The sequence below is a fragment of the Podarcis cretensis genome (genome assembly GCF_951804945.1).
Source record: "Podarcis cretensis genome assembly, chromosome: 17".
In the NCBI taxonomy this organism is placed as follows: Eukaryota; Metazoa; Chordata; class Lepidosauria; order Squamata; family Lacertidae; genus Podarcis; species Podarcis cretensis.
This window is the reverse complement of record NC_137187.1, coordinates 27,273,974-27,293,258: the sequence shown is the minus strand read 5'-3', so window position 1 is coordinate 27,293,258 and position 19,285 is coordinate 27,273,974. Positions and strand designations below refer to the sequence as shown.

The 19,285-nt window shown below is 41.2% G+C and overlaps 1 protein-coding gene across 3 annotated transcripts in view; it reads right to left on the bottom strand.

Moving 5' to 3' along the window:
- The window catches only part of CNTLN (centlein), a 168,007-nt gene that overhangs the window by 18,040 nt on the left and 130,682 nt on the right, over window positions 1–19,285 (bottom strand). For all 3 annotated transcript variants that reach the window (XR_013834310.1, XM_079959168.1, XM_079959169.1), the window contains 4 exons: window positions 17,566–17,663; window positions 15,669–15,795; window positions 14,123–14,260; window positions 11,711–11,896 (listed from right to left, as the gene is read on the bottom strand). Coding sequence is in view for 2 of the 3 variants with exons in the window: in XM_079959168.1 (XP_079815294.1) it covers window positions 11,711–11,896; window positions 14,123–14,260; window positions 15,669–15,795; window positions 17,566–17,663 (549 nt within the window). In the remaining variant the exon portion in view is untranslated. The remainder of the gene's footprint in view (window positions 1–11,710; window positions 11,897–14,122; window positions 14,261–15,668; window positions 15,796–17,565; window positions 17,664–19,285) is intronic.

The window sequence follows — 19,285 nt, the reverse complement described above, 5'->3', positions numbered from 1 at the left end:
TCTGTGATTTCTTTTTCAAATAAATATGTCAATAAGCACAGGAACAGCTTGGTGGTCTTCTGTAGCACAATTCCAAGCACAGGAGCCAACTGCAGGGAGCCGTGGGTGTTTGGGCACCCACAATAATCTAATTGTGAGGGTCAGGCACCCACAAAGTCAATGAGCAAAGCCAGCAGGTGGCAGTGGCACTGCCTCAGAGAGGGAAGAAATTCAGCTCTGTCCTCCACAGCCAGCCGGTGAGGCACCATTTCTGGGTTAGGGGCTTGGACGCTGAGACAGAGTCTCTCTGCCTCCGAGTGTGAGCCCCTCCCCACAGAAAAGGGTGCTTCGCTGGCTGTGGAGAGTAGGAGGAAGAGGAACGGCTGCCGCAAGGCGGACATGCGACATCACATGCACTATGTGCAGGCATGTGCTTGTCACATCACACGTTCGTATTACGACAGCGGGAACCCACAATCTTGAGGGTGAGATGGCTCCCCTGGTTCCAAGAGTAGCCATGGCTAAGGAAAACACGACCATCAACATTGCCAGTCGAGCGTCTGCATTGCTACACATGACAGAAAAACAGGCTTATGAGGGGGACTACTTACAGAACCCACAGGATGGAGCACCACTGAAATGCACCATTTCATATTTCAGGGTACACAGAGGGATTTGGAATAAAGGGTGAAAGAGTAACCAAGTTCCAAATCTTTGTTCCTGCATGCATTCATGTTTAATGTGTCATGGTGTTCCATTACGTATTGCTCAGAGTAAACTCATTGGCATTAACTGATGCAAATTAGCCAGGCTCGTTAATTTCAGTGAGTCTACTCCGAGTAACATTAAGGGGGAATACCACTGAAAACATCTGTATTGCCACTCAGGCCATCAGCAGTTGTGCTCTCTACTGCCTTCAAGAGCCAAATGGAAGGTGCCCTTTGAGGCAAGTTTCCTAGTACTTTTTCAGACTGGTTCTTCTCTGCTGGATGGTCTAATTTCAACAGAGCACTAGTTGCAAAAAAATAAATAAAAATAAATAATAGTAAGAGCTTTTGACATGCATACACTTTGCACTGTTTATAACAGTAATCACTTTATTTATGGATGCTGTGAGCCAGCCAGAAGTAAGATGATAATAATTGTTTGCGGTCTATAATAGGGGAGGGGGTGACACTCACTCTAAATGTCACTCTTGGGATAGAGGGAGAAAAGATGGGAACTCAGCCTGAAGCTGGAAAACTCAAGAGAGCTACACTAATTTTTATTTCCTGCCACATGTAGTAGGTGGTCATTCTACAGACATTTTTTATTATTATTGAAAAGAACCAAACTAGACATTTTAGGGGGGGAAACCTCATAGGCACCCATCCATTTGGCTTCATTTCCCAGTGGTTTCATAAAAGAGCAACAGAGAATCACTGGCTATACTGTTAGCCACTAAAATGACTGACCATGCAGATTATCTTATTCTAAGATGTGACATGTAGAATATGAGTAGTACACAAAATTTGTAAGCTATACAAAGTTAGGATGATGCTATTTGCTCACTGACCTTAGGATTGACCTTAGGAGTATGAAACAAACAAGGATTGATCAATGAAGTTCTCCACTTGGGTGCCAAATCAGAGTTTGGTGATTGGGAGCGTCCATTGACTTATTACCTCCCATTTCCACGTCTTATGTTTTCGCCAGTCATAGCTTGCCATGACATCTACATTGGCAAAGTAGAATTAGCACAGTGTCTTCAAATAATGATTTTGAAACGAGTTTACAAACTTACAATTTGCCAGCTCAGATGTGGCAGCAAAATATGGGTAGCAAAAATCAGGAAGTGGAAGAGGAAATCCAAACACAAGGGAAAGAGGGAAGGAGTGTGAGCCCCAGGGAAAGACCCAGTTGCCAAACCACCATTGATCTGAACCATGGAGTTTAGAACACAGACTAACGGGCTTTTTTGCTCAGTACATTTTCTTCCCTAATAATGTATGTGTACAGAAAAACTGAATGAATGCCTCCCTTGTACAAAGCATGGAACCACATATAAAATTGATTACAGTATTATGAAGCATGGTTACTGGTGTGCTGAGTAAAGCACTCTAATTTCAAGCCTTTGGTTTATTCAAAACATGTTCTTCAGGGAGGAGTTGTAAACCTATTTGAAACATATCTAAAGAGATTTCTCTAATTCTGAAAATCCATTTCTTATTTCCCTTTACTCATTTCACAATCTGAGATTTGGGTAATCTGAAATCAATAGTTACAAAAGACTACTCCTATGGTAATTTTCCTACTACGTCTTGAGAACAGCTTATTTCTTTGATATTTTTGCAGTTTGTCAGCAGTTCACTATGGGCTGAAGAAGACAAAAGACAGCAGAAAACGGAGATCAGCAAACGGAAAGAGCAAGGCAGTGTTCTGATGAATTCATGTAAAACTAATGGAAATCTCTTCATTTATTTTAACATAGTCTCTTGTCTCTGAGAAACTTGTAGACCTGGATAAAACATCTTTGATTTTTTTTTTTTTTTTTTGCTCATGCATGCATTGATAAATGAGAGGATATCATTCTGTGGATATTGGGGCATGTTAAGGGTCTAGCCTGCATATTTCAATTTCTATCCCCCCCAAAAAGCCCTAAGTTTAGCTGTAATGAGGATCCCAAAGGGACACCAGGGCTTGAAATTGGAACTCAAACTGAGGCTGGGACCTTGGCCCGAGGCTGTGTACCCTCAGATCTCAGAGTTCTTCTTAAATCCAGAAAATCCAGACAAGAAGGTTAAAGGAAAAGCACCCTCTGATTGGTAGGCAATGTGGAGCCCTTGGCTTGGTCAGGCCTAGTGTAAGTACCAGGAACCTACAGTTATGCATTTCACTGGTAAACAAAGCAGTACCTCTCAAACTCTAGCATCTAACTTAAAACCTCTACATTTAGATTTTTGAGCATATTTCTACTGTAGTCAGTACCCATCAAACTTTCCTTAAAGCATTTCAGCTCCCAAGAATCTTAAATGTCCTCAAAGACCTAGAAATAAAGGTCACACTTTTACTGACCTTATTTGATATTCTCTCAGAAAATACATTTTGAGCATTAGCTAAAGTTCGCTAATATTTTTGTTCAGCTTTGTCAGTCTGAGCTTTGATCTACTGGCAAACAATAAATTAAGAACCACTAGTCTTGTTCAGTGCTTGGAGAACAGCACTAAAACTGTTGGTACTGCAGGCAGCGGACTATTTGTATAGCTAGTATACTATCCCCCGCCAGGTTACAGTTGAATGGCAAAGGTTTTGCGATTTTAGTAAGACATAAAACTCTACAAAGATATGTGAAAATAAATAAATAAATAAATAAATAAATAAATAAATAAATAAATAAAATTTATCCCAGCCCCCAGAACGGGTCCCAGAGCGATGCGCGCAGCTTTGGCATCGCTCTGGGAGCTTGCCGGGCTGGGGGGATAGCTTCCTGAAGCCTGGAGAGCAAGAGGGGTTGGTGCGCACCAACCCCTCTCGCTCTCCAGGCTTCAGCGAAAGCCTGCATTCGTCCCATAGGACGCACACACATTTTCCCTTCATTTTTGGAGGGGGAAAAGTGCGTCCTATAGGGCAAAAAATACGGTATTCACCCGAGCCAGCTATCCATGCTGGTCCTACATGGGCCAGCCAAAAAGCCAAGGGAAAATTTATATGTCAAATCCCATATAAGGGGTCAGAGTGAGTCCAAGCCGAAGGCCAGGCGGAACAGCTCCATCTTGCAGGCCCTGCAGAAAGATGTCAAATCCCGCAGGGCCCTGGTCTCTTGTGACAGAGCGTTCCACCAAGTCAGGGCCAATGCTAAAAAGGCCCTGGCCCTAGTTGAGACTAATCTAACCTCCTTGAGGCTTGGGACCTCCAAAGTATTGTTATTTATAGACCTTAAGGTCCCCTGCAGGGGATACCAGGAGAGGTGGTCCATGGGTCCAAGGCCACATAGGGCTTTAAAGGTCCAAACCAGCACCTGACCCTGTACTCCACCGGGAGCCAGTGCAGTTGGTAAAGCCTAATCCAGTTTTGCAAATGGTTCTGGGTGCTTTGAACTGAAGCATGCTTAAGCCTTACACTACTCAGTTCCAGAGCTTCAGCAGCATAATATTCAGAAAGAAACATGAAAATACTGTTTTTTAAAAAATGTCTAGGCCGTCTTCCTGAATAATAATAATATTCAGGGTGATTTACAATTTCAAAAAAAACCCCAGAAAGATGACCAAATCAGCAACAGAACATGCAAGAAGTTCAAGAATTAAAACTGTGGTTTCCCCCTGATCTTCCAGGGTTCTTAACTGTGCAGGGAGCTCACCTGGGTAGAGCAGGCTGCAGAAGAGGTGTGTGTGTGTGTGTGTGTGTGTGTGTGTGTGTGTGTGTGTGCGCCAGGGACACCAATGGAAAAGTGTGGGAGGAGCCACTGTCCCTAATCTTCCCCTCACATGTTGGTAATCACAGCGTGGGGGGGGGGGAATTGAATGACTAAGACTAGAGATCCAATGCTTAATGCTGGTAGTTACCTATATCTTTCTGTCAGGATTAGCATGGGTATGCCCAAAAAACCGTGAAGTAAATAACTAGTGTCAAGATTTCACAAAATTCAGCTGGTATTGTCAAAATTCACCACATTTTGGACACACCCTGTAACGTAAGTTTGCTGAACTATACCACTGGGTAAAATAAGAAATCTTATCACAAAGCCCATGGATACATTTTTAAAATGTTATATATCCTATCTGTAATTCTGGAAATGTTGACTGTTAGAGGTGTCGGTTGGTTGCTCGAGAGCAATCAGGCAATATGCCTCAGAAGTGTGTTCTAAAGCTTTCTTATTAGTGATAAAAACCTTTAGAATGCAGAGCGCCTGTATTCCGTGTCTTGCTCATTTACTGGCAGAATCTGAGAGTGGGCGGTCCTTAAACCTTCCCCAGCAGAGTAGTTTCTTGACGCCCAGTCTGCGCCTCCCCTCTCTGCACGGAAGCTTTCTGCGCAAGGAAGACTTGGGTAACGGGGGACCTCCCTCCTCCCCGCTTTGCTCCGGCAAGGTGTCCTGGCACCGCCTTGCCTCCTCCGCCCCCTGCATCTCCTCTCCACTAGAGGCGGGGCTACCTTCCTCCACTGAGGAAGTGCTGCTTCCCGCGATCTTTGGGGGCTCTCTGTAATCCATCCGGCTTTTCCCCTCTCGCCCCTGAACCAATGGCAGTTCCCTGACATTGACCAAATTATGTTTTGTCATCCCTGAGAGCCAGAAAAAGAAAAGATTCAAAAATTAAAGGTAGCCATGTTGACCCATAAGAAAATTTCAAAACCCTGAGTTTGAGCCAGTGCCTTGTGATGCCCCTCTCAAGACCACTTATGGGGATCCCCCTTCAGGTTATGGATCCAGTATCATACGTCCCCCCTGCCCAGTCATTTTCCTGACCTGTGGATGACCTGCATTCTCCTGACAGCCCCTTGACACATAATGTCTGATCATTGGACATTGGCTGGTGTCGAAGATTGATAATACCAAGCTAGATGGACCAATGGCTTGACTCAATATTAGGAAGCTTTCTTCTTCTTAGCAAGAAAAAACTCTCATTTTTGTTATCAATATTTAGATATGGTGGTGATTTAGTAGACCTGAACTTCACAGTATAGCACAGTCTCTGTCTTCACAATCAGCAGAAAAAAGCATCTCCTTGAAGAGATTTCCATATTTTCTTTTGCCAAAATAGAACTGGTTGCACGTACCATGCAGGTTCTATGTGCTTGCCCTCTTGCCAAAACAATCTTGAACATCTATCATATACTGTATAGAAATAACTATGTGATTGCACCCAAAAGGCATTTGAAGAGCCAGAACAAATAGTTTCCCTATGCCAGCTCTGGATCAGCACACTACGTTGCTATACTGCAGCAACTCTTTAAAACGAAATGTGCTTCTATATTAGTTATGTGAATCAGGTCTATAGACACTTGCCTTTACAGAATTATATGAGCAGCTGCTGGAAAGATGCTGCCCACTGCCATTTGGCTGCCATATATATATATATATATATATATATATATATATATATAATTTCAACATAGGCTGAAAGATTTTCAAAGATTATAAATACAGTAGAGTATCCAGACACAGTTTGTATACTGTAATATTGAAACCCCCAAGGAAATGTGCTATCTGTGTCCAAATCATAAATGGAGCCTAATTTCCAGCACAGCAGAAGTTTTCAATTTTTCATCTGGAGCGATACAGAGTCTGTCTAGCATCTACATTATAGCTCCTGGTGTACTGTACGTATTTCTTACCATATGCTAACGCAAAACAGCGAGAATTCAGATATTCACTTCATTCATTAAAATCCAGATAGCCTATTATTTTCCCCTTGCACTCTAATACATATTCACTGTCACCATCCAGGCTTCTGATTCAATTTGCCTAAATCCCATCTGAAGAGTAATCCTGATGGAGAATTAATTTAATCACCAATTTCTTCTCAGAACCATCAACTGTGGCTGTTTCTTAATACAAGCATCGGAGCCTGACCTGCCACCAAACGGAAGCCTGGTGAATAGAAAATAGTCAGCGAATCATATACATCAAGATTTTCCAGAGGCGTCGTGAAAATGCTCCCATGAGCCACTTGTGGTAGTCTTCTAAAAAAGCCAGCCTATTGACCTTCACATGTTTGAACTATAGCACCACAGACAGCAGTGTGGGGAAGGCTGTTCTAGCACATATGAAAGTGTTTAAATTAAAAACTATTCTGATTTTGTTATCACACATATTATGGATGTCCACAGACTGGCAACCTCACTGCCTGGCGACAATGGTGCAAATACATCATACTGGAATTTTTTCCAAATCTGAACTAAAATTACAACTGTAAGATTGAGCTAAAATGGACCGAAAAGTTCAGTCTTTGCTTTCAAACTGCTCCAACATTAAGCTTGTTTCCTGCGACCAAAAGCCTTAATACAAGGAATGGTGCTTCTAACCAAAATTGTATTATAACATCTATCCAGCCACAGCAGAGAAGCCAGGAAATCTTAGTTATCATCAGGCTACATCCTATTTAACCAGTATATTACTCACGTAGTTCTAGGGCTCTGATCCTAAACATTTTCCCTGGAAATAGGTCCCACTGAACTCAGTAGGGCTTACTCTGAGTAGACATATTTCAGATTGCATGAATGTAGTCCCAGAGCAATAATTAAATCAAGATCTATAAAGTATGAAAAATTCAGCTTGTTAATTAAATGGTCGAGTATTTGGGGCATTTCTGCAGTATCTGCTGATATCAAATACCAATACGAAGCCCTCCACTTGTAAAACGTTACAAAAGCTGCTTTATTTCCACTAGTCATACAATATAAATATGTTATATTAAACTTCTACTATAAATACCAAAACTGATATGAACATGTAGATGAAAACATCCCACATCCTTAAAGGAGATATTTGATTGAAATTACTATCAAACAAGTTTTCATTTTTTTAAAGAAAGCCTTTCACACATCCCATATTCTCCAGTATTCCCCCTCAAGTTCAAAATCTCCCAAACGTATCTACTGGTGCAGACATAGCTGACAAGAACCCAAGTTTCCTGTAGATAAATATGATGGCTGAAAGTAACTCAAGGCTGAAGGCTTTAGGGTTGACAGTACCGCGAACAAACGGATCAGATCACTCAAATGAAGAGAGAGAAAAGGTGAAAGCGGCATGGACAGCTGCTTGGCCAATAACCTGGGGACACATACTCTTATCTGTAGGATTGGGGTGACGGGCGGCTGAACTGAGCGCGTTGTAGCAAAGAAAAGGGCAGCAGTGTCTACAGTGAGCAAGATCTATAATGCAAAGTAAAGGCATAATGCAAATTACCATCAAACCGAGAAATGGTACCGTGTTTTGTACTGATGCAGCCCTTACAGTGCTGAAGGTCAAAAGCCAAGGTACGTTAGTACACCTGGTGTACACTTCAAATGCAGAATGTGTGAAAAGGGTCTCTGTCATTCACTTGAAGATACAGCCGTCTCATAATAAGGGTCGATACAGGAGGGAGAGACATATCAAAGTGGAAAAGGGAAGAGCAGGGCGAGAATAGAAGAAAAACTGGCAGTTTCCTAGAGGGAGAGGGTAGAGATGGCACAGAGTATACTTCAAAGAAGGAGGTGGTGCCAGGGGGAGGGGCACAGGTACTGCCTCATTGTGCTAACTTAATTTCCCTATGTGTGGTTTTAGTGGGAAATGTTTAAGAAGTAGTTTTTATGTGCAGTATATAGTGCTACTGATACCCAAGGAAGAATCTCAGCTGTTATTTTTTGGTAACACACTGTGTTTAAAAATGGGTTTCAGAGGACTCTCCTTGCATAAATATTTAGCACCTAGGTGAATTCAAGTCAATAATGGCTGCTCTGCTCATCATCAATATCTGATTTCCAGACCACATCTTTGTTTTCTTGCAATTTATCTACCAAGCACAAGAGATTAACAGTTTTCAACAAAATTATAGTATCAAAAGCATATTGACCTGGGTTTTGTTTATTATGAGGTTTGTAACTGTGTACGTTTTAAGATTGTCACAGCACAAATATGTAGAAAAAGGCAGTACTCACAAATGACAAAAATGTGTGAAGCTGCTGATTCCTTGCAACAGTTAACCATGTAAAGGTGTAACCATAAAACAGCATTTCAAGGGTATAATTTAAGGCGTTGGGAAGTCATTTGACATGTTGCCATTGTTAAACAAATGGGAGCCAGAAATCCCAGATGATCAACCTCAAATCACCTGAAGATCTCCCAGTAGATCCCAATCGACCCTTTGCCTACCCCTGCTATATACTAATAGAAAACTCATTCTATGAGGGTGGATTTCTATGTAGGCAAAATGACACTACACAAATGGAAGGCAGGAACACATCTGCAGAAATAAAAATTTTAAAAATCTGTAGGAAGCGAGGGGAAACGAAAGAATGAAAAGGCACAAAAACAGCTTAGTTAGGATACAGCAGGCTTCGTAGGTATGAAATGCTGACTGGCTATTAATTTTTTGTGCCAAGATTGGGAGAGAGATGCAAGCCTTGTTTGTAATAGAACAACCCTGGGGAAAGGGTTGTGCAAGGCTAGAACCTTGAACAAGAGCATTCTATGCTACAATAGGGTTCCATATTTCAAGAAGTAAAAATCCAGACACAAAAGTTGTTGAGCTTTTTCCCTCCGGATGCAAATTTCACCATTTCAATTGGCATTTCAATATGGCATTTCAATATGGAAACCCTATGCTACAACATTCTCTATACTGCTAAAGTAACATGCAGCAGAGCTCTGTATCTGAATAGTGTAGAGGATCTGCACCAGTGCTGCACATGACTACTTGCAGCTGGCACTGGCCTAGAAGATCACAGAATCATATGAGTTGGAAGGGACCATGGGGATCATCTAGTCCAAGCCCCTGTAATGCAGGAATCTTTCACCCAGTGTGGGGTTCGAACCTACAGCCCTGAGATTAAGAGTCTCATTATCTACCAACTGAGCTATCACTCAGGAGATATCCATACAATGTAGAAGAGCAACATGAAAAGCAATGAGTCTTGTGACCCCTTAAAGATTAAACACCTGTATCATGGTTGCAAGCTTCCGGGCACTACAGGTGCTGCATGCATTGTTATACTAAGTTGGTAGGTATGTTTATGCATGAGTGCCGTGTTAAAAATGTAAACAGATATGAAATGCCCAAAAATACAGATTGTGAGAAGCATGCAAAACTAGAAAGCAGTGTTGAGGAGTAACAGATATTCTGGCACTGGTACAGTGGTGCCTCGCAAGACGAAAATAATCTGTTCCGCGAGTCTCTTCGTCTAGCGGTTTTTTCGTCTTGCGAAGCATCCCTATTAGTGGCTTAGCGGATTAGCGCTATTAGCGGCTTAGCGGCTATTAGCGGCTTAGAAAAAGGGGGGGGAGGGAAAAACTTGCAAGACTCGCAAGACGTTTTCGTCTTGTGAAACAAGCCCATAGGGAAATTCGTCTTGCGAAGCGCCTCGAAAAACGGAAAACCCTTTCGTCTAGCGGGTTTTTCGTCTTGCAAGGCATTCGTCTTGCGGGGCACCACTGTACATTCCTAAACACACATAGTGGATAATACAAAATACTACGGGGAAGATGCCATAGGGGCAAGATGCAGTATGGGAAAGGTGACCTGGGGATGCTGTTTCAAGCAGGCTCCCTAACCATTTTATTATGTAGAATAGGACCTTGGAGTTGATTTCTGTGTGTTCAGTTTGAAGGGATCAATATATGCATGTGGTGAGGTCCTTGACTTTCAAAATTAGTGTTATCTCTGACATGATAACTTTGGTCTACTTCTCACAAATTGTGCTCAGCTAGAAAAGTCCTGTTACTATAAGCTCATTCCATTGCATTTTGTGCAGCCGCAGTCCAAAGCACAGCAAAATGTGCTTAAGTTCCGATGAAATCCATCAGTTCTAGGTGTGCTTAGCAGACGAGAACTGTGCCCTGACCATTTTAATACATGCAGCGACACATCTTTTGAGATAGCGTGCTTCCTCTTCTTCCTCTGAAAGCTACTCAGCTGTTTTTAGGTGCCGTGTGCTTGACTGTGTTTATTACTGACTATCCAAAGTAGTAATTAGCTTGTTAGGTTGTCAGCAAGCAAGTTAATTTCATTTAGTCTTTATTAATTTCACTCCTGCTGGCAATTTCTTTTTAGCTACCTTTGCTCTTGACAACTTGGCAGTGATCTTCTATTCAACAGAGGGAGGATACATAACTATGATATTTTGGAGATGGCACTTATTTGGAAAGGTCTATTAAATTAAATTTAAAATGTTGATAGAGAAAACAGGATGTTCTATTCCAGATTCATAACAGGTTAAGTCAAAGCAAAAGAAGCCCTATGACATTTATCTTACTTTACTGTGACCCACCTTCATAGATACTGCTGTTGCTATTAGTTCTGCGGGGGGGGGGGAGATAGCATCTGCACATGCCTTTTTCTGCCCTGCACAGCTAACAACCACTTTTTAGCAGAAGGCAATTTACCTTGGAGAAACTACCTGGGAGAAAAGGATTAAACAACACCTTCCAAATCAAGCCCTCCCCCGACCTTCATACACACCCCTTCCTTAATAGGGCTGCTAATTAGCAAATCAAAATTCAGTGGACATCCTGTTCACAGATCTCATGTCTGGTGGTGCTGCCTGGACATCACTTTGTGCTCAGGAGAAATTGGACAGTCATCAAAGGTTATGAAACAACAGCTTTGTCCATCTTTGTTCACAAGAGGAGAGGTGGTTTTTTAAATATATACATATATAGGGGGAAGAGGAGTGGGATGGCAGTCTGTAAACCAATCTGAGGGAGGGTCCCAGGGGCTTGATCTGGATGCTGGGGATATGCTGAACCAGAAGAAAACGTCATCCTGGCAACAGTGGATGCCCCAAGTGCAGAGGCAGAGATGTCACCGTTGGCCCGTCTCACCTTCTGCTAGAAGGACAATAGGAAAACCCTGAAGTCTGGAGTCCACAGGAATATTTGCATTAAATTAGTATGATGTAGGTCAGCCTTCCCCAACCCAGTGCCCTCCAGATGTTGGAATAGTACTTCTGTCATCCCTAAGCACTGGAGGGCACATCTGGAGGGCACTAGGTTGGAGAAAGGTGACCTAAGGCATGTCACTAAACCAAAAGACAAATTTTAAAAATGCCGAACCTTCACAAAGGTAACGAACTCTTCCACCTTGTCATTGGACATCATCAATTTTTTCTGCAGTACTTCGAGTGCCTGTTCACTTTGCTTTGCCAAGCCATGAAGTTGCTGAGAGGCAGTGGTTTCGAGTTCTGTCATGGCACATTCCGCCTCAGCCATTTTAGCTTCTAGATTGGCGAGTTTAAGCTCCTGAAATAAAGCCACATGAAAATGATACTGGTATACTTTTTACTCAAGAGCAAAATACCCTAAAGTGAGTCAATCATGCCATGAGAGGGATTGCGAGTTTTGTGGATACATAGTGAGTCCACAAAGTCCATTGTGTCCCCTTTCAAGGGAGATTCCCTGTAGAGACCACCACTTGGTTCCTTCACCCTTAGAGTGGGGGCATTCTTAGTTCTTGTCTGATTTCATGAGGAGTTGGGATACTGCACAGTTAGAAGCTAGAGCAAGAACAAGAACATAAGTTAAAAAGTGTATTCAGCTTCCTTTACCATGTTCATTTCTGTCTTCTTCCAATGTCACATATCTATAAAGATACCTTTGCTTGATTTGCTTTAGGTTACAATGATTTTGTACATTACTCTCTCCCAACGGAGCAGCCTGCTACCCTCTCCCATGTCCCCACCATTCTTCCTCAGCTGTTTGGGGTTAAACAAGCTCGGAGAAAGGATCTATGTATTGGTGTGTCATACCTGGCTTAAACCTAAGTGCTGTTTCCTTTGGACTGTATCACACAGTTGTGGATTTTCTACCACCGAGTGCCTTGGGCTCAATGAAGCCATTGCTGTCTTAATATGGGCTCAGGGTACGTCCTGTCCATAATATGAATGTAGGGTTTTTGACCCAGTAGGAGACAAGAGTAAGCTTTGAGTTCATACATGGCCTTCATTCCATCTTTCTTCCTCCTTTTCCTAGGTACCAACCCATAAGACAAGGGGAGGCAGCAAGATCCACAGAGGCAGCAGATATGGAATGCATTGCCCCCTGCTGCTGCTGCTGCTGCTGCTGCTACCACTCCTTGGAGGCTGGGTCTGTGGACTTATTAAGCCCCACCCAATGGCACCTCTGCAATGACCTTTTGCTCCTCCCATCCTTGCTCCCGATGTAGAATTTTATCCCCCCCCCCCCCCGTTCCTGATATACATCTTCCCTTACCTGTTCTCCCCTGGTGAGGGAGTGCCATTGTGCGGTTCGCCACAGGTGCCAAACGCCTTGTGCCAGCCCAACTAAGTAATAGGTAATAAGCAAGGTGGGACGCAGGTGGCACTGTGGGTTAAACCACACAGCCTAGGACTTGCCGATCAGAAGGTCGGCGGTTTGAATCCCTGTGGCGGGGTGAGCTCCCATTGCTCTGTCCCTGCTCCTGCCAACCTAGCTGTTCAAAAGCACGTCAAAGTGCAAGTAGATAAATGGGTACCGCTCCGGCGGGAAGGCAAACGCCGTTTTCGTGTGCTGCTCTGGTTCGCCAGAAGCGGCTTAGTCATGCTGGCCACATGACCCGGAAGCTGTACGCCGGCTCCCTCGGCCAATAAAGCGAGATGAGCGCCGCAACCCCAGAGTCGGCCACAACTCGACCTAATGGTCAGGGGTCCCTTTACCTTTAAGGTGGGAACAGGAATAACACTTAAAACCTCTGTCTCTACCTAAGCTAAAAGAACAACATGAACAGAAAACCAATGGAGAGCCAAAGATATGCTTTCTACATAGAGCAGGGATGGGGAACCTATGGGCCTTCATATGTTGTTGGACTGCTGTAATTCCTGACGAGTCCACTTCTCCCTCAGCTTCCAAACATTGCATGTCGTTGGTGCTCTCCGGCGTGGGGGGGGGGAGGCATGGGGAACTTGGCACTGTGCAGTGTTGGGAAGCCCATCTGCCACTATTGCCATTGTGGCCCTGAACAGTGCCAGATTGTGCTCACACTGTGTTTGGGGGCCAGGAGAGCAGCAGTGTCCCCCACACCAGACCCTACAGGTTTCTCATCCCTGACCAAAGGATAATGATGGTGGGCACCACAGGAGCATGTTCACATATTCCCTGACTGCCCCAACCAGAAGTTTCAGTCCTTGCTTCTTAAATTGCACAGGAAAAATGCAGCTCCGCTGAACCCATTTTAGGGTGCTACAAACAGAGGCATATTGAATTTCATTACCTAGGCTAATAGCACAGAACATCGTACTGTGATTCGTTTAATTCATCTTCAAATATGCATTTTGCCATTACATTCATATCTTGTAAAGGTTCCAAGTCCAAGAGAATAAAAACCACAGAGATACCGTGATGGGTAGAGTGAAAATGCAGAGTTGCTGACCTCACCACTCTTTTCCTTTCGGTAATAAACACTGTACGTGAAAAGGTTAGGTAGAAATTAAATATTCTGTGTTTAATCCAAAACAATCTGTAACCATGTACCTTTTTCTCTAGCTCCTCCTTAGCTTTGCGATTCATCAGCTCATATTGTGCCTTTTCTTTTGTAGCTACATTAAGCCTTTGCTTTAGTGAATCAATCGACGTTTTTTTGTTTGAACAATCTTCCGTCAATGACTTTACCTGAAGTAAATAGGTAAACAGAGAATAACTGTTATTAGGGGAAACATTTGCATCATTTCGAGAGGAAACCTAAAACCTTTTGCCAAAATAACAACTACATTTAATTCTAAACATTTCTTTTGCCAGTTTAGGTGAAAAGGCCGGCAGCTCTCTTTCAGCTGCTCCTGCAGGGACTGTATCCCATGGAAATCAATAGAACTTATTCACACATAACTGGCTACACAGCTGCAAATTCGTAGTTATTACAAAATTCATAGCATTTAGCAAGTAGACAGATATAAGCATGCAGAAAGTATAGCTACATGGAGAATTAGTGCTTTCAGGTTTTAATGGAAACAAATATTAACCACACAACCCTTCTGTTAGTATCCAGCACCTATAGATTTTGTTTGGATCAGCCTTCCTCAAACAACTGTAAAGGAAATGTATTCAAGTTCTATGCAATCTATGGTATGCAGATACTTTCTCTCCCCGAAATCAAAACATGCAAGATTTAATATCACAGCTCTTCAAAACATTGATTTTTCTAAAACAGAAACAAAATCAAGGATTCATTTTGCACCTTCCTGGTGTGATTTCCTCTCAACCCCAACCCCCCTCTTTTTGGCTGATGATTTCTTAATGACATCTTATCTCTGACATGGAGGGCAAGAGAGTAGTTCTCTCTGGAACTGACAATTGCTTAATGGCTGCCGGTGCAGGCTAGTTTCAGAGCAACGCAGCCAGCACCTGATTTTAAAGAGAATCAAAGTAGGTCTCGCCTCGAAAACTATTTCTGCTCTGAGGTTGTACAGTGTGAAGCCTCAGGGGTTCCTCCATGTGAGCCCTGTTTGCTGGGAATAAAAGGGTGCTGGGCAGATAGCGTAAGGAAGGCGCAATTTCACTTCTTGTTCCTTTAAGCATCTGCAAAATGCATTAAATATTTAGGGAGAAAACAACTTGCAGAATAGCATAAAATGGAATCATTAAATATATAACAGCGAAAAGGATAACATGTCACTGTTATTATAAAGCTAATTGAAATGTAATCTTTTCTTTCTGCTAGATGTTAGATAGAACAAACACATATATTTCACATATCAGGGATTTGAGCTGCATTTTTTTTGAAAGTAACAAGCATAAGAAAAACCAGCTTCACTATATACCATATGTACACAGCAAACCTTTCATTCTCACATTAAATTATTTTACTGTTTAGATAGCACAAATGTGCTCTATGTATGAATGGAATTATCACGACTGCTGCAATTAATCAATGAAATCTGATAGCATTTCTAAGTGGATACAAATGCAACACTTTTTTAAAAACAAACAAACAAAACCTCCCCAATGGTGTTAATATTTTGATTTTTGTATGTGATGCTCATTTTGGAGGAGGGGGATTAAACACACACAAAACATGACATACCTTTTCTTCAAGAGTTTGTAGTTTTTCATTAAAGCTTTTTTCTTTTTCCTGATTTGCTTTCATGCGCAGCTTCCAATCTTCTATTAAATTTCTTTTCATACTTAGGTCTCTCTCCATTCGAGAAATCCTTCAAATAAGGCGGAATGCAATATCCACAGAATTAGGAAACATTAATACTGTGTGCTTATTTTGAATAATTAAAATGCATGACTCTGATGAGTGCTAATCTTTGTATATTTTGCCAGTGCAAAGGAGTTGAAAATCACTGCATTTTTCTACACATATAAAGATACAAGAGATAAATTGAAACTCTGTGGACTTCTGAATTGCAAGCACAACATTATTATACCAGCAATGCAAATACACAGCACTTCTTACAGTTAATCATACAATTATGAGCAAAGGAAAAGCAGAATATTGCATTATTTTGGTGTAGGCTGACAAAGTGAAGAAGAGGAAGAATGTAATTTACTAAAGTATCAATTTAAAAGTGCAAATATGTGGACTGCCCAGCATGATTATACACCTTTATTTAGGATGTAGAAAGCTTCATAACAATAAAAAGGAAGGAATTAAAATATGTCTGTGGGTAATATCTCTGGAAAATCAATACACTGATTTCAAAGACAGCATTGCTTTCACACATAGCATCTCTGAAGGAAATGCAAACTTTTCCGTAGCAAATCTGTGGCAAAGGAATTTTAAAAACTGCTGATTGGGTGATATGTGAGACAAACAGGATGCCTATTGCCTTATTACTTGAAACTGTTTTCTTATGGACACAATACTTTATCCAAATAAAATCAAATCAGTATGTTGAATATACAGAATACACTGTTGTTGATATCATGTCACATAAAATCAGCAAGAAAACTATGGCATAATAAAAAAGGATAGAAGGAATTTACATTTGAATGGTCACCTAACAGTGTACTGGGAGCAGTCAAGTAGATCACCTCCAGCAAAGCACATTCAGTATTTACTATATAAAATAATGGTAGGGCACAGTCTTATCTAAAATCTAAAAAATGGAGGTGCTGGGTTCTTTAGGTGCATCTTAAGGCATTAATCAATGAAATATGCATTCCATGAATGCATTTAAAACATACTCCCATCTTAAAGGTGAAGGAACCACGTCAATAAAATATTTTTAATTTCCAAGATCACACATTAGTAGGTAACAGGTTTACTCATTTGGAGGTGTTTCTGTGACTTTAATATTTGACTAGATAATCAATCTACAAATCTATAGTATGCACTTCTGGAATAAACCAGCATAGTTAAAATACAGTGTTATGTATGTAAAATAAATGAGATGTTGTTTTCAAAGTTAATGTTTTTCAGAGTTAAAACTGCAATCCTATAATAAACACTTACCTGGGAGTCAGCCCCACTGAATACAATGGGATGTATTTCTGAGTAAACAGGAATAGGGTTGCAGAGTTAACAAACATAAAAATGAATAAGCCTAACTGCCCTTACAGATGTAAAACTGGAGATTTAATCCTGTTTAAGCATCTAAACCTTGACTTGTGTTTAAGCCCTTAGGCATTTGTATTTGAAAGATTGCTTTTAGCTACGGTGAGGCAATCATTTAGATTTACATCAAGGGATAAGCAAGCCCACTCTGCAATCTGAAATGTGACTGTTGATACTCTTTTTGCTATACAGAAATTATAGTCAGTTAACAACTCATCAGTTTTTGTCTTCTGCTTTTAAAGTCATCAGCATGGACTGCTGCAATAGTTTGAAATAGGCATCATAAAGGAAAAAAAGAAACTGGATGGAAAATATCACTTCCAGAAAAATGTCTCTACTTGATCCAAAAATCTGTTAAGTAATTACATTTCTGCCACTGGGGGGAACCAGACACAATGGAGAAGCAAAGTGAACCTACTTTTCCTGTAGTTCCCGCATCTGTTCTTCTTTTCGCTGGACTTCATATTTCAAAGATTTAATGGTTGATGACTGTTTAGTGATTTCATTATTTGCATTCTAGATTGAATAAAATATTTATTAAAGCCTCAATAGTGTAGATTTAGAATTATCGAAAGTATAACTCATAATGGATCTTGTTTCAAACAAAAAAAATTACTGTATAATAGTTTATAGTCTATTTTGATCACTATTAAACAATCATTAGTGTACATCACAGCACAAAAGAATATCTCTTACAGCTTTTGCACGTAGAAATTCTGCCCTTTAGAAACACTTTGCTAATGTTTCACACTGCTGACTTTATAACCACTAAATGGTTATTTATCAGGGCCAGCCCAGAGGTAGATACATCCCATCTTATTTGGCAGAAAAAATATTAAACTCTTACGATCGGCTTACAGAAATTTTCCATCAACTGTGTTTCCTCAAAGGACAGGCTTGGGAAACAAAAGGCATATGTCTGAGAGACCTGTGCTTCTTCTCAGTCTTTTGATCTTCAAGATTTGCATGAGACCTATGAGAAACATTACGTAGGAGCAGGAGTTGATCGTACAGATTTTTGGTCTGTTGTCCCATGTCCTCCTTAGGAGTAGTCACACAGGACACCAGCATCTGGTTCACTTCCTCTACTGTTACTATTTTCACCACCAACACATCAGAATTTTAGCAGCCTAAACAAGGTTGTCCATAGACCTTGTCTTGTCATGTATACTACTCGGAAGTAGACAGCACAACTCACTGTACACAGATGATCATACGGCCTTAAATCAGTTATTTTAGGCAATTCTGGGGGGAAAGGGAATGTCACAAAAAGAAACCTCTCAGCCGTTTGAAATAATCCTACCATATTTTCCAGAGTGATCAACAGCTAAAATTGGTGGCATGGAACTGCAACAATTAACTTTCATTTCAGAGTATTTCTTCTCCTCCACTTTTCGGGGCAGAAGTGGGAGATGAATTCACCGTAGGTGTGCATTCCTATTTGCAAGTTCAGCCCTTGTTCTGGCCTGGGGAATTTACACATTAGGTGTAAAACTGTGAGCGAAGAGATGGGATAGGCAGTAAAGCCAAACTCTGCTGGAATGTCTCCTGCTCATTGCAGCCTTCTAACTCCCATTAACATTAATGGGAGCCTTGCACATAGTATTCTTCCCCTCAAGGGAAGTATAGACTCTGATGGGTAGAGTATGGGGTAAACTGCAGTTATATTGAGCAGCCTCTTCTGCACTGCTACACCCTTTTACTCACTGGCTTAAAAATAAAATGATAGTTGTTCCTCTAATTAAAATCCAATAATACTGGCAACCCACAGCGCCTTGAAATTCCGACATTTTCTCATGGCAGGGACTATAACGATCCTGTTTTAACATTCATATAATGAAATAAAAATTAAAAGCAGGTTTGCAAAGGATTCAAACGCAACTTGGTAAAGCATGCCAGGAAGTTGAACCTCTAATTACTTTTTTCTTTTTTTAAAAAAAAATTAAGGCTGGCTCTGCATGTTCATAAACACAATCATACTGTAAGGGATGAAAAATAATGTCTAGTTTATACTCCTGAGCCACAAAAAGAATGCAAGTCATAATTCTTGTGTTACAGCGCACTTCAACAGGAGCTTTCTCTGGGTAAGGAAAAAGATTTTTCAGAACAGAGCTGCAGTCATTTATTACATTTACAAA